The following is a 16,088-nucleotide window of genomic DNA, read 5'->3' as shown; positions in this document are numbered from 1 at the left end:
TACATATTATAGTCTACTAGTACGTTTGTTTGAACTGTTCCTAAGTCGAAGAAAGAGTCAATTACTCACCATAAGCAACTAAGTTTAAGTATGTTCCTTAAAAATGGGTTTAATATTCATATATGTATTTAATAAGTATAACTATGATTTAGCCGACCGTCGGACCAGTGATCCTACCATAAGCCCACAACCAAACAAGGAACAGAAGTCAAGATATCTAGCAGTAGTCCTTAGTCCGTTAAAGCATACTTATATGTAAATATATAGTTGAATATGATTTGATATAAAAGAAGTTTAAAATAGTTTAAAAGAGTTTTAACAAGTTTTTGGAGTATAAGAAATCCTTTTGGGTGTTGTTTTCACATGTAAATGGTTAACACAATTGTATTGTGTTCTACTTGTATTCTCCTCCTAAAAGCATTTAAAAGTGTAATTGTAGGGGTATGAACTCACCTACAGTGAGTGATTCGACTGAAAGATCAATATAGGATGCTTGGTATGCCAAGTGAAGTCCCGAGCACAAATGGACCCTATTTAGCATATATTAACATATATATATATATATATATATATATATATATATATATATATATATATATATATATATATGAAATTGGGGCCTGTAACAGCTAATATGTAAAGGAAACAACCTTAGGAACTAGGAAACACTTACAATGAAGTGTTAGAACCGAAAATGGGAGGCTGAAAGATGATCACGACCCAATAAGATGGGTTCACGATCCAAGAAGGGATCACGGCCTAAGAACGCTTGAAGTGTTTACGACCCAATAATGAAGTCTTCACGGCCCAAGGATGGATCACGGCCCAATAACACTTGAAGATCTTGATGAAAGATGGTGAATCAAGGTTGAAATCAAAGGATTTCATAAGAACAACAAGAAAGGGAAGTATTTCTAATGATTTAGAGGATAAAGGAGGGTTTTTGGGTGGATGATACTTGAGAGAAAACTTTGGGTTCACGGCTAAAAGTGGAGAAGTGAAGTGAAAATTAGTCTAAACTTGTATATATTAGGAGGGAAGTGTTCACGGCCCAACCGAGGTTTACAGCCGAACCGAGGTTCACGGCTCACCGAGGTTCACGGCCCGAGGCTTCGTCCCAAATGGTTCTAAAGGCTATCCTTTCCAAACACTTAAGAAATGCTAGGTCCAAACACTTCTAGCTCTTTCATCTAACTATATTAAGATAACAAAAAGAAATAAGTTTGACCCATGATTTGATGTTTGACTTTCGTTGACCAAGTTTGACTTTTACAAGAAAGAAATTACAGGTTGTCACATAATCCGTTCCCTTCGATTCCAAGATCTCTAAAGCTTAGATTTGGTCCTCTCTATGGTCTAGACGGATAAAGTTTCCAACTTTATCCTTTAAGGCTCTCCAAGAGATCAAGATCTCAACCATATGTCCAATAAAGGCAAAACATGACATGGACTTAATCATTAAGCACTTAATATTGAAAATTCTTAGTACAAAAACTCTATAAGAGTTTCCAACACCAAAACTAACCTAAATTTTGGTGCTTTATAGACATGTATGTCTTGAGCTCGTATTAGGTAAAAAAATAAGGATTCTGACCAAAATCCCATGCATGGTTCAACAATTAACCATACTTCAGATCCAAACCATCATTTACTCCAAATGACCTAGAGATTCATAAAGTTGCAACTTTTATGGGCTCTCACCATCCCAACTAACAACAACATGAAGAAAATGGGACAAAACTAAAGATCTAGTGTAACATCCCAAAACTAGGGTAAAAAAAATATTTTTAATATCCGGACCGCTCGTCGGGCCTTTGGCCTGACTAGTATGCCCTCCCGGGTCTACAATTTATCCGGTCCGCCCAGGGTATGTTGGCCTTTAGCACAAAGCAGGTCCGCCTCAACCCAACCCCCAAATTAAACAATCGTGTGCACATAAATATCATACGCTAGCATATATAACAGTCAAACCGATCTAACAGATCAATAAGCATATCGTGCAATAAACCCATATACAAATCCGAAAAGAGCCGACATTGATGCCTTTGACCCTGTTAGTATAGTAAGGACAACTCAACTCACAAGTAGCTCGGGATGATAAATGTCAAACTCTCTGAATGCAACTCCAAACTCAATCACCTACATCCACCAATGATCTACTTTCATAAATTCCCAAATTACTAAAATACCCCTAAAAGTCAAACTTAACTCTTGATCAAAGTCAAAGTCAATAGTCAAGGTCAACGATCTATGTTAACCCAACTCGTCGAGTGTATCCCACTGACTCGTCGATTCCTTCCAAAACTCGAGATACCGTGAAAACCCTAGTTGACTTGTCGGGTTTCCAGGCAACTTGTCGAGTCCATGTGATGTCCAAATGTCGGGAAAAACCCTAACTAACTCGTCAAGTCTTCTCACTGACTCGCTGAGTTCATGCAGAACCAATACATGTAATCTTCATCCGACTCGTCGAGTTGGCCATGCAACCTGTTGAGTCCCTTCAGTCTATTTCTCATCCAGACGTTTTTAAGCTACCCCAAAGCTCCAGATTGCAGATCTAACATCCTAGGGCATGGTTTCCACGTAAAGTTGCAACCTTTACATACATGCAAGGTCCTAAATGCCAAAACCAAGCTAAGGGAGAGGTTTAAGCCAAAGAGAAGGGCCAAAGCTTGCTAAATTCACTAAATTTATGACTATAAGGACTTAGAGGAGTCCAGATCTGAAGTTACAATGCCTAATACCCGAAATGATCCAAAAATATGCTAAAAATGTCCCTAAACCTATGCATGAAGAGATCTAGCTAGAGAGAATTCAAGGTAACGACTTGTTACCTTCAAGATGATGCCAAGATGAAGTAGAATCAGATCCACGAGCTTCTCCTTGCTTCAAGCTCCTTAGACTTCAAGTTCTCTTTACAAGATCCACTTTCCAAGCTTCTTAACACCAAAAATTGGAGAGTAGGCACGATTAGGGTTTTATGAGATCAAGGGGGACAATAAGGGAGACAAATGAAGGCTAATGACCCTTTAAATAGGGTGTAAAACCCTGAAAATTAGGGTTTCATTTTCCAGCTCCTACTCGTCGAGTTGGGGTCCTACGAATCGTCGAGTAGACCTCATAAATCACGTGGGCTGGAAAATCCTTTCACGATGAGTTGATCCTTCAAACTCATCGAGTAGGTTTCTTTAATTTCATGCAAATTTTTAAATATGATTCCCAAAAATCGAGATGTTTCAATCTGAGGACTCAAAAAAGAAAAAAAAACGATGTGATAAGAATTTCAAATAAGCCATATCCTGTCATCAAACATGAACCAAATCAAATATTAAAGGAAACAATTGAATCTCAACATATAATCGATTTTCAAGCATAAATCAATTGAATGAATCCAAAAATAAGAATCTTTGATTTCAAGATGACATTATCGATGATGATCGTGAATAAAGAAATGTGTTGTGGATATGGACGAGCTCATCAGGCAAATCCAATCGGTACGCAACCTTGCCCACTTGGGTGATAATCCTGAAGGGACCAATATACCGGGGGCCTAACTTACCCCGCTTGCAGAATCTGATGATACCTTTCCATGGTGACATCCTCAGAAGCACATAATCTCCCATCTGGAACTCGAGATCCGATCGTCGATGGTCAGGATAAATCTTATGGCGATTGTGCGCGGTCTGCAGCCGACCACACACCTATTGAATCAACTCGGTGGTTTTGAGTACCACCTCAATACTCACCATCACCCGATGTTAGACTTCTCTCCAACATATCGGGGTCCGACACTTCCTCCCATAAAGCATCTTGAAGGGAGGTCGATCAACACTGGCATGATAACTATTGTTGTATGAGAACTCGACCAATGGAAGATAAGTATCCCAACCCCTGCAAAAATCAAGAACACATGCTCTGAGCATATCCTCAAGCGTTTGAATAGTCCACTCACTCTGTCCGTCGGTCTGGGGGTGATATGTTGTACTGAAATGCACCTGAGTACCCAATTCCTCATGAAATTTCCTCCAAAACTTGAATAACAATGACATATTAAATCTCATAAGAACGAACTCCTAGGCTAAAGGCAACACTATCTGTAACACCGGAAATCAGAAAGGTTAAGAAAGGAAAGGAAAACCCTAACTCAAGGGGGTTAACTCGTCGAGTCCAAGGAGGATCTCGACGAGTCGGAGAGTGATCCGCGTCGCGGATTAAGTGACCGACTCGGCGAGTCGGGGAGACTGACTCGACGAGTCTGGTCTGGGTTGGGAAAACCCTAGTTTCGGGACTTGTACCCTATTTAAGCATCTCATTCCTCTTCTATCAGCCTCATTTGTATCCCCCATTGTCCATAAGTTATCCCACGAAACCCTAGTGCTCTCTTTGAGTGTGTGAGCCAATATTGAAGGATTTTGAGTGTTCTTGAAGCCTAGAAGGAGAAGAAGGAGTTGAGGGTTCAAGAGGAAGGTTGTGGATCTAGAAGATTCATCTCTTTTGCTGCTCATTTTGGTAGTTAAGTTTCCTCCTTGTCTTGTTATTGTTAGATCTCTTCATGTCCCTCTTTATGAGATTTTGGACCTAGTATGATGCATTTCGGGATTTGGACGTCCTCAAGATGGATCCCTTCAGCTCTAGGTGTGTCTTGGCCTAGAGACCCATAAAGTATCAATTTTTGGTGTGTTGGTAAAGCAAATTTGCCCCACGCCCTAGCCCTAGAGTGTTTTAAGCCCATATCTCTTTGGTTTCACGTAAAGTTTGCAACTTTACATGAGGAATAGGCTTGGGAAGAGTGGATCTGCAGTTTGGAGCACCAGCATGGCTCGAAAAGCCATTGTATGGATTAAGAACCGAAGCGACTCGGCGAGTCCTTCGAGCGGACTCGGCGAGTAGTATGAAGATGGGGATGAACTCGACGAGTTGGATGAACAACTCGGCGAGTCTGTTGAAGATGGCCTTGGATTCGGTGAGTTTGTTCTTGGACTCAGCGAGTCAAGTCGCGAAACCCCAAACCCTTCGAGTTAAGACTCGGATCAGTGAGTTGAGTGGGGACTCAGTGAGTTGGACAGTGCAGGACTCGCAAAACGGTAGACTCGGCGAGTCAGGGGCTGACTCGGCGAGTCGAGTCACGAATGAAAGGATTCTGAGCGTATGAACTCGGCGAGTCAGAAGGCAGACTCGGCGAGTAGGGTTGACCTAGAAGGTTGACTTTGACCAGGACTTTGACTTTGACCATATTTGACTTAGTTTGGCTTCTAGGGTTCAGTTTGGAGCTAAGTGTATGTTGATATTAGTAGCTGGTGGAGCTAGTGGAGCAGCGGCTCAGAGAGTTGTCGGTCGGCAGCCAGAGGATCATCAGCAAAGTTCAGCAGTGCGAGGTGAGTCTCCTCACTGTTTGTATGGGTCTAAGGCACCAATGCCGACCCATTTAGTTTATGTATGCTAAGAAGAGCCGGGGGTTAGCCCTAGTCATTATGCATGAAAGACCAGAGGCGGCTCTTGGCATACAGTATGTTTTTATGTATGATAGGAAAACCCGGGGGTTAGCCCTAGGCAATATGTATGAAAGACCAGAAGATGGATCCTGGCGTACTGTATGCCATTGTGTATGAAAGACCAGAGGGTGGCCCTTGGCACTCGTCTGTAAGACCCAGGGAGTGGCCGCATGCTTGACCAGGAAGACCACGTGCGGCCCGTGGCATAACCACAAGACTATGTTTGGCACATAGCACCTTAGTAAGACTATGTTTGGTACATAGCACCTTAGCAAGACTATGTTTGGCACATAACACCTTACTTGATTATGGATCAAGGTTGTAAAAATCGCTTGACGGTAGCTCGACGGTCGACTGGTGTTAAGGGATTAATCGGTCTTGGCGGGGATTAATCGAGGATTAATCGGGGACCATAGATTATTAATAAAATATTAAAATTAATTAAATATTAATATATCTTAAGAAAAACAAGTACTTCAAAATTAGAAAATAAGAAAAATTGTAATCTGGAAATTTGGAAATACGAAAATATGAACATTTTGGTATAATATTTGAAAATTTGAAAATTTGAAAATTTTGGAGTAAAAAAGAATGTTGGTCTTTTGAATTTTTTAAAGATTTTTTGACCTTTTTTTGACTTTTTTTTTTGACTTTTTCGATTTTTTTGACTTTTGTTGACCGATTAATCCCGCCAAGGCCAATTAATCCCGCCAAACCCGATTAATCCTAAATTTCCGATTAATGTCCTAATCCTCGACGGTTGGAGAACGTCAAGCGATTAATCCACAATTAATCGCCGATTAATCCCGATTTCTGCAACCATGTTATGGATATGTTGGTTATGTATGGCTCTTGGCTATGCATGGCATGTATGGATCAATTGGGTTGTATGGTATGTGGTATCTGGGGAACTCACTAAGCTTCGTGCTTACGGTTTTCAATTTTTGTTTCAAGTATTTTGTTTTCAAGGAAAGGAGTCGGCTCGATCGCAGCGCATCACATTATGTTTTCCGCACACGAGATCTTTGGGATTACACTCTGATATGGTTTTATGATAATATGTTTTGATTACCGACACTTTGGTTTGTCACGAGATATTATAATGAATGTTTTTATACTGATGATTTTATATAATAACTTATTTAAAAATGAAAATTTTGGCCTTAAATTTTGGGATGTTACACTATCACACCATTCTTGTAGGATCATTAACCTACCATTAACTAACATGCAATTCTATTAGCTCATAAAATATCAGCTCTACACTACTCATAATATAAATTGAGGTTTTTTTGGGAAACTACCGCTTGAGCTCTGGTTGATCGTACACACTACTTCACTGGGTTTTTCTTCTGTAAAAATCTTCATTTCTTTGAAAGGTTTTTTTTTTTTTTTTTTTTTTTTTTTTTTTTTTTTTTTTTTTTTTTTGAAAATCTTCAGATCCTTAGTTTCAGTTTGGAATTACCCTAGAGTTCATCCAAATCCCTCAAACCAAGGCTCTGATACCAAATTGTAAACCAAAATTTTCATTTTTAAATTACCAAAATATTATTCATGAACCAAGTCATCCAAAAACATAAATGTTAAAAACAAATTATATATCATCATAAAATATTAGAGTATCATAGACTGCCCCAATAACAAATCTCCCAGCGACTGTGTACAATCAGACCTTCACCTTCCCGCGATCCTCAAAAGTACCTGAAACACATAAATCAACAATTATAAGCACGAAGCTTAGTGAGTTCCCCAATATACCACATACAACACAACATAAATAAAAAATACGGGTTATCTGCAATCCTAGGGACTATCAGCAGTCCCAGTGGGCAACAACATGCCCTATGAGTTATCAACAACCATGGAGACTATCCACAGTATCGGTCACACATAAACGACATCATAAAAAAATAACAGTTAGACCCATATGGTTATCACAAATACAACTATTCCACCACAAATGTAAGAATAAGCGATCAGACTCACCTGATACCAATGACAAATAAATATCACACCTGAACTGCCGGAACTGGACTCCGCCTAATAACAAAACAATTAACCCTAATTAATAATCAAGGTCCTCAACTCAACTCACAAGTCTAAATTCCACACTAACCTCTTAAGTGGAAAAGACCATTTTGCCCCTCCCATGGTCCAAAACCCTAATTCTTGACCAAATGTCAAAAGGCAGCAAAAGTCAACTGCCTAACACATACGCTAGGTATACTCTTTCTTACACAGGGCGTACAACTCAATCAACGACTAATCTTGAACGAGCCTGGCTATGTGGGGTGTAGCAAGGAGTACGCCCGATGTACTCTGCTTGATCCCCATTTATCAACTTTTATGTCTTAATTCGTTAAGACACCAATCCCAACTTTTTACCTGACCATAATAACATGTCTTAACCCATAAAGTCACTGACTTTAAGCCTTTGCATGGCTAGAAAGGACCCAATACACAAAACTCTAACTTTCATCACACTCTAAGTTTCTTAAAGGGAAATGATCAAGCAACCATTTTTATGAATCTACAAGACCAATAACACATGAAATGACAACTACAATGCTCCACAGTGCTCTAAAATCACAAAGGTCCAAGCTTTGGGATAAAAAGCTCATAAAAACTCATTTATGGGGATCTAAAAGGAAACACATCAAGGTATAAACTTTATACCTTCTGAAGATGCACAAGGTGAAGTAGTTTCTGGATCTACAAGCTTGTAAGCAACACCTCCTTCTTTACTAGCCTTCTTCTTCAACAAATGAGCACCAACGATTTGGAACACCGATTTTGGGTTTGGAACACCGACCGGTAAATTGATAACAAAATATATGTTTTCATATTGGACTGAACTTTCTTTGCAAGATATCTCTTTCACTTACGGTGTAACATGGTTTCATATTGGATTGGACTATAAGGTCTTGTTGACTGAGATTGACCCCATGGTCTTGTGTATCGAACCCCATGCTTACTTAGTTAGCTGAACTCCAAAATCAGATTGTTTTTCATCAGTAACATATGCGTTGCGGGAATATTAGAACAACAATTCAGTCGGTGATGGTAATGATTAGTGATTTTGATCGGGAAGGGAGAGTTGTAGAAAAGAAAAAAGTGGGAAAGAAGGGATAATGATGGGTAACGACACTCTTACTTGTTGACTAGGAGGTGGTCACCGGTTGACCCCTTCATTTTTTAAATAAATATTTTTTTAAACTAAAGAAGTTGAGTTTATAACCTTGGGTTACAATAACATTAACCCTAATATATTTATATAATATATTTATATAATGTTTAAGAAAAATAATAATTAAAAGAATATTTTGCATAAGAAACAGGGCAACCGTAAAATTACATAAATGTCCAATACACGCAGGGTTGTTAATGCCTATCAGTATCAGGACCTTTTTGTACTTTTGCAACCTGCCCCTGTCTTTGCCCCGTTCGCACAACCCTCGTATCTCTCTTGGCTCATTGTGAGAATTTTTTTGGAGCTCATCTCTCTCAAATTTATCGATTTCACTGTTTTTCATCTAAAAATCCAAAAATTAGGGTTCTTGTTCTCTTTTGCTTCAATTACTCCAAGTGGCCAATCGTGAATCTCTAGTTTCTGTCATCTCTTTTACCCATCTAGGGTTTTGCAGATCTAAATCCAGTTACAATTCAACATGTTTTGGCATCTTACAGCTCTCTCTGCTTCGTCACCGGTAAGTTAGAAGAACAACACGATTTGTTCTTATTTGCACACAAGTTGTTGAAATTTAATCTGAAAATTGTCAATTACCAAGTGTTTGTTGTGATTTGTGTTAGTCGTGTTCTATTCTTCCTCTCGAATAGATCTTGTTCTTATGTTTATTGACTAATAAATATGCCTTGGTGAGTTATTGGACTCGTTAGAGCTTAAAGCTCAGCTGATTGACTCTATGAAAGAAGTATCACTTCATTTCATATAGTTAAGCATCGAAGTAATAATAAATTAAGTTTCATTTAATAACTTACGTTATTTATGATCACTGAGTTTTTGTCATATGTTCAGATTGAGTCTATCTTGGACAAAGAAACTTTCACATTGGAAGAGCTCTTGGACGAGGAAGATGTCATCCAAGAATGCAAAGCTTTGAATAGTCGCCTCATCAACTTGTAATTCCACTTTTATCTTAGTAATTTAGACTCATCTTCTTGCCTCCACCATCTAAATGAGCTAATACTTCCCACAGTTGTGATATTTCCATTTATTAAACTGCAAATAGCATGACACGAATCTAAGTCATGAATACTTAAAAGAAAATCCTTGTTTTCAGCTTGCGTGACAGAGTCCAAGTTGAACAATTACTTCGATATATCACAGAGGAGCCTCAAGCTGATGCTGATAGCAAACGAATTTTCAAGTAAGCCATTGTCTTGTTGTGTAAACTATATTTGGATCAAAGATGGTTATGTCTAATAACTTATTGTACATGTTTAGGTTCCCTTTCATTGCTTGTGAGATCTTTACATGTGAAATTGATGTGATCTTCAAAACTTTAGTGGAAGAAGAAGAGGTTTCTGAGTTTTATTTAGTATGATGTTTTCACATAAATACATGCTTCATTACATTCTCTCACATGATTTCCTTCTTCCAACCCAAAACTTGCAGCTAATGGATCTACTGTTCTCATTCCTGGAGCCAACCCGTTCCCATAGTGCCTTGTTGGCTGGGTACTTCAGCAAGGTATGTACTTTTAATCGTTAAAGCTAGGTGCTTTTTGCATTGAATATAAGTCTTATCATCTGCTGTAAAGATCAATTGGAGAAAGGGCATTTTGGGTAACTATTATGTGTTCTACTGTGTTATAGGTTGTGATATGCCTCATGTTGCGGAAGACAGTTCCACTTATGAATTATGTTCAAGTGAGTAAACTTATCTACTTGATATTACAGCTACTACTTTCATTCTTGAATATATCTTTTTTGATCATCACGCTTCACATTTAACTAATTATTCTATATGTCAACAGGCGCATCAAAATGTTTTCCAAGAGCTAGTTGATTTGATTGGAATTACATCAATCATGGAGGTTAGTAAATTTTCCATCCAACATTAACTGTTTTACACTTTTACTTTGAGCTTTATGATTTCTATAACTTAAAAAATAAATGATTACTTTGTTCTTTTTTCTAAACACAGGTCTTGGTAAGACTTGTTGGAGCTGATGATCATATGTATCCTGATTCTGTGGATGTGATGCAATGGTTAACAGATAGCAATCTGTTGGAGATGATTGTGGATAAATTAAGTCCATCAGTGAGTACAATTTCATATTCAATATATGTCCTTATGTCCATATATATTATATGGTTACATGATTTAATATTAATTGATTGATTGATTGAATCTAAATAATGATGAATACAGAGTTCTCCTGAAGTACATTCAAATGCAGCAGAAACTTTATGTGCTATAACTAGAAACACATCATCTCCTCTTGCCACTAAACTTTCTACCTCAAGGTTAATATCTTCATTCCTCTCATATATTATATTATAATTTCTGTTTAATGACTATATTTTTTTTAATGTTTTTATCTCTCTCAGTTTTGTTTCAAGGATTTTTGGTCATGCATTGGAATTGGATGATTCACATTCAAAATCTGGACTTGTGAGCTCATTGTCTGTGTGTATATCTTTATTGGATCCAAAAAGATCATTTCCTTCACCTCCATTTTATTCTTTTCGTGGTCATCATGTATACGAATCACCTATTCAAGTCAATCAAGAAACTGTAGGAGCAATGTTGCCTCAACTCAGTGAGTTTTGTGCATATTTTTTTCATGCTTTACAAAAAACATATGCTAATTATTCAACTAACATTTGCTTTTTTGATGACATGTCAAAATTTTCAGGTGACTTGTTGAAGTTGTTAAACGTGTCACTAGATGAAAAAGTCTTGCCAACTACATATGGCCAGTTGAAGCCTCCTCTAGGAAAGCATCGGTTAAAGGTTAATTTTTTTTTTAATAATATTTTTTGTCTTTTTTTTAATAGCCATAAGTAATAAATATCTACTTGCAGATTGTGGAGTTCATTGCAGTTTTATTGAAAACTGGAAATGAAGTTGCAGAAAAGGAGTTAATCAGCTCTGGAACCATACAAAGAGTTCTTGACCTTTTCTTTGAGTAAGCCATTAATCATGATCTAAATCTAATTAATTAACCTCTATATATGGTGCATATTTTAATTTTTGAATTTACCTAGGTACCCTTTTAATAATGCTTTGCATCATCACATCGAGAGTATAATATATTCGTGTTTAGAAAGCACAAACAATACTGTAATTGATCATCTGTTTCAAGGATGTGGTTTGTTTGCCAAGATTCTTCAAACAGAAAATAATCCCTTCCTATCTGTAGAACTTAATCAGGTAATTAATTATTCTTTACTTTAAATCCAAATAATATATTTTTTTTAAACTTAATCTGTAACAATTTCTATTATTATTTATATGCAGCCTACATCACTGGCTTCCGGAAGAAATCCACTCCGAGTTGGAAACATCGGACACATCACTCGCATTGCCAATAAAATCATGCAGTTGGGAAACACCGATACTCGCATTCAGATGCATATTCAGGTGTTTTTTTTATCTATTATAAATTTGTAACTAAATAATTATTATGTATTTAAATACTTGTTGTTGTGATTTAGGAAAGTAGTGAATGGAATGAGTGGCAAGCTACAGCTCTACAGGATCGGAACATGGTTGAAAATGTTTACAGATGGGCTTGCGGGTGTGTGTTTCTAACATTCTATAATTTTATCACATCATATTTTATTTTTTTATAAAAATAATATTTATTTATTTGATGTATACATATATAGGAGGCCAACTTCAATTCATGATAGAAATAGGGATAGTGATGAAGATGACATTCATCATGATCGAGACTATGATGTTACTGCTTTAGCAAATAATTTAAGCCAAGCATTTAGATATAATGCATATGACAATGAGGAAGGTGAAGAGGTATATACATATATATCTTCAAAATTCTAAATTCAAAAAAATTCTAAATGCTTTTTATTTACTCTTTATTTTTATTTATATCAGGGTCATGGGACTCTCGGGCGTGATGATGAGGTACTAAATCTTTCATTTATTTGTTTATTATAATTTATATATAATATATTTATAACACTGTAATTTTTTTTTTTTTTTTTTTTTTAATAATGTATAGGAGGGTTATTTTGACAATGAATCTGCTGAAGTTGTGATATCATCCTTGAGACTGGGTGATGACCAAGGGAGGTAAAAGAATCTAGAATCATCTATAAAATATAAATAGCAACAAACTTTCATTTTAATTAATTTTGAATATAATAATATTATTTTTTTTGTTTTATTTCAGCAATCTGTTTACAAATTCAAATTGGTTTGCTTTCCAAGACGATAAAATGGGGGGAGACACAACCGCCACGTCACCAGAAGCAATGGACGAAATCAACTTAAACGGGGCGGCAACCACCAATGAGGATCACGACGACGTGGTGGTGGGGGCGGATGAAGATTTTCTCAATACCAAAAATTCCAATAATGCCCCTACCCGAAGCCCAAACCCATTCAGTGAAGACTATGCAGAAAACGAAGAAGATCTGTTTGCAGACAGACCCATGCCCGAATGGGTAGGATGGGAAGAGCCATCAAATGTTGAAATCCCGGTTCCGGTTCCTGGGTCCGGGGTCAACCCGTTTGAAGAAGATTACAATAATACCCCTGATGTTGACATTCCAACACTCGTAGAAACACCAACGCCAACACCAACACCAACACCAGTGCCTTCGTTGTTTGAAGAAGATGTGGAGTTTGTAGGGGTAGAATTGGAATTGGACGGGTCGGAAAAGGCGATGGATAAGGCTCTCAAGGAAGGGATTGTGGGGGAGGCAGGGGCGTTGAAAAGGAAAGTCGTACCTGGTGGGCCCGAGAAAGAGAATGTTAGCGACACCAAGGAATTTAATGATAGTAATTATTGGAGGGTGGATCAAGAAATTGCTGTTTCTGAGTGACACTGACAGTGATATGTGAGTGAGGTTTTGTATTAAAGGGGGATGGATGGATCTGGATGTACAAAGTATAATTTTGTTGAAAATGGACATAGTTGTTGTTGGGTTAGGTTAATTTGGGATGTTGACAACTTGATTATTGTTACTTTGGATGTTATTTTCTATTTGTTGTTTTTAGATATGTCTTTTAACAGATTATGGGGAGGTTTTATACTTATATATTCCTCCCTTATGTATTATTATTTTTGTATTTTTGGTCATCTACAAGACATCATTATTTACATTTGCTAGTTGTGTTGGAACAAGTTTATTTTTATTTTAAATTATAATTCTATTTAATCCAAATTATAATTAGCCACACATTTGAGCGGGTTGAATTGTAACACGTGGACAAACAAACGCTCAAAACCACCCCACACGCTCGGAACCTTCTCGAATCGTGCTCCCCAAGTAATAACCAGCGCCTATAAAAGCAAACAAGTTTGGTTTTTTACTCATTCTAAAAAATAATCTCTTACGTGTTGGGGTTGGGGATTTTGTTTTCTCTGAATCGAACAAAATGATCGAGGTGGTGTTGAATGACAGATTGGGGAAGAAGGTTCGAGTGAAGTGCAACGAAGATGACACAATCGGCGACCTGAAGAAGCTTGTGGCAGCTCAGACGGGAACTCGCGCCGATAAGATCAGGATTCAGAAGTGGTACACTATCTATAAGGATCATATCACTCTCCAGGATTACGAGATTCACGATGGGATGGGGCTTGAGCTCTACTACAATTAAATTTCATCAAATCATGTAAGACGTCGTATACGTAACTAGTTTCGTTGTTATCAACATTGCTTATAGCCTGATTTTTGTTTATCGTTATCAATTTTAGGGTTTGGATAGATGATATCGTCAATCGGTGTATTGTAAGGTTGATCTGGATCATGTATTACTGATAACATGAGTTTTCATTGATATGATCATGATACGACGGTTTAGTCATGTGATTGTGCCTGTTGTCTTCTTCAAATAATTGATATATCGTCTGTTGTTCAACAATTTTATGCTTTATGTTGATTGAATAAGTTTTTGATTGTTAACAATTGGCAACAAAGCATGGGTTTCTGTATATTAATTTTGAAGAATCATTGGCCTACTTCGGAGCCAAAATTAAGAAAACTGGTTGAAATTTAAACCAGGGTTGAGATTGGTATTCTCGTAAGATTAGATCCAAAAGCAATCAAATGAGATATAAAGGAGATTTGATGAACATAAACAAAGAAACAAGAAGTTGTCACAAGAGTTCTATAAGAATTTATTGAGCATTCATCTATCCAATAATAAGAAAAGCAAATAATTGACGATTTTCCAAAATATGTATGTACACTGTTTCTAACTTTCTCGTGGTATTTTGATTGCATATTTCTCTTTCCCTCAGCTCATTTACATTAACCACATTTGCAGTCCTTGTATTTTGTAATAGTTGTTTGGGATTGAGAGTTGAACTACTTTGTAAACCAATTTTGTAGGGTGTTTAAGTTTCTTGTTTTGTTATTATTTTGTAAAAATACAATAAGTGTTGGTGATTTTAATTTTAGTGTCACTTGCCATTTAATGTAATAGGAATTAACACGAGTATCAAATAGATATTTAAATTGTGACTTAATACAAACCGGGTCACTAACCGGATAAGTGACGGAGCTTGAAGATTCGAGTTGAGGGGGCCGAAAGTAAAATATGTATAAAAAGTGGAGAACAGGGGGCCGAAAGTAAAATATGTACACATCAGTATTCCAGTGCATTTCGCCTTCTGAGTCAGAATAAATATGTTTTCGAACCTCCTCTTTCAAATTCAAAGTGGAGGTTCTGGTACGAATCTCAGCAATCACTTGTTCTGATTCTACATATTGATCGTTTTGAACTAAAAGAAAACTTTTGGGCGGAATACACACATTGTGTATAATATCTTCACTCTCAATAGTTACATACAAGTCTCTAGAACATAGAAAAGCAGGATGTCCATGACGTGTACGTGTCGGATGAACCAAATCCTTGTTGAATTAGGGGGCACAGTCAATTTTTTTTAGTTTAAGGTCTAATATATAAAATTTTTAAAAGTGAAGGACTAGTTTTGAAAAAAAAAACAGGGGGGGGGGACACAACCCTTCCTCGCCCTTTTGAAGATCTGTCCCTGGATGGTGCAGGGTTCACAATGCATACTTGCATATAAAATGAGTTTGATCCCCAATAATAACTACATAATTTGAGACATGGAATGCATATGAAAAACATGTTTTAGAATGTAACAAAGTAAAATAAATAGAAGTTTGGGTATGCTCGGTGACATCTCAAGCTGCCTAAAAGCTTGAGTTGTCTTTTTGGGTGGTTTTAGTAGGTAGCTCGAACTGTTTGGTAGTTTTCTAGCAATCGTCTCTTTTAATTGCCTATTATGTAATTTCCATTGATATTATCTGCTTTTTTAGATAGACAAGTGTTTATACTTATATTTTGTTTATATGGAAATCAGAGTATTTGAAAATTTGATCACAAATTTTTTGATGGTGAACATTTGT

At 37.0% G+C, this 16,088-nt stretch overlaps 2 protein-coding genes across 2 annotated transcripts; both read left to right on the top strand.

Annotated features, from left to right (window-relative positions):
* The first annotated feature begins 8,905 nt into the window (after window positions 1-8,905).
* Window positions 8,906-13,812, top strand: LOC111886077 (uncharacterized). Its single transcript, XM_023882316.3, has 19 exons — window positions 8,906-9,199; window positions 9,529-9,632; window positions 9,794-9,880; window positions 9,958-10,033; window positions 10,129-10,203; window positions 10,329-10,382; window positions 10,490-10,549; window positions 10,660-10,776; window positions 10,888-10,982; window positions 11,067-11,278; window positions 11,375-11,472; window positions 11,544-11,647; window positions 11,727-11,892; window positions 11,980-12,102; window positions 12,177-12,259; window positions 12,351-12,495; window positions 12,580-12,609; window positions 12,707-12,777; window positions 12,878-13,812. The coding sequence occupies exons 1-19, from the start codon at window positions 9,161-9,163 to the stop codon at window positions 13,530-13,532; spliced, it is 2,394 nt and encodes a 797-aa protein (XP_023738084.1). The 5' UTR covers window positions 8,906-9,160; the 3' UTR covers window positions 13,533-13,812.
* A 205-nt stretch (window positions 13,813-14,017) lies between these two features.
* Window positions 14,018-14,517, top strand: LOC111886078 (ubiquitin-like protein 5). Its single transcript, XM_023882317.3, has 2 exons — window positions 14,018-14,325; window positions 14,408-14,517. Exon 1 carries the CDS (start codon window positions 14,089-14,091, stop codon window positions 14,308-14,310), a length of 222 nt encoding a protein of 73 aa, XP_023738085.1. The 5' UTR covers window positions 14,018-14,088; the 3' UTR covers window positions 14,311-14,325; window positions 14,408-14,517.
* The last annotated feature ends 1,571 nt before the right edge of the window (window positions 14,518-16,088 follow it).

This window comes from Lactuca sativa, chromosome 1, assembly GCF_002870075.4.
Source record: "Lactuca sativa cultivar Salinas chromosome 1, Lsat_Salinas_v11, whole genome shotgun sequence".
Classification (NCBI taxonomy): domain Eukaryota; kingdom Viridiplantae; phylum Streptophyta; class Magnoliopsida; order Asterales; family Asteraceae; genus Lactuca; species Lactuca sativa.
This window is presented reverse-complemented; position numbering and strand designations above follow the sequence as displayed.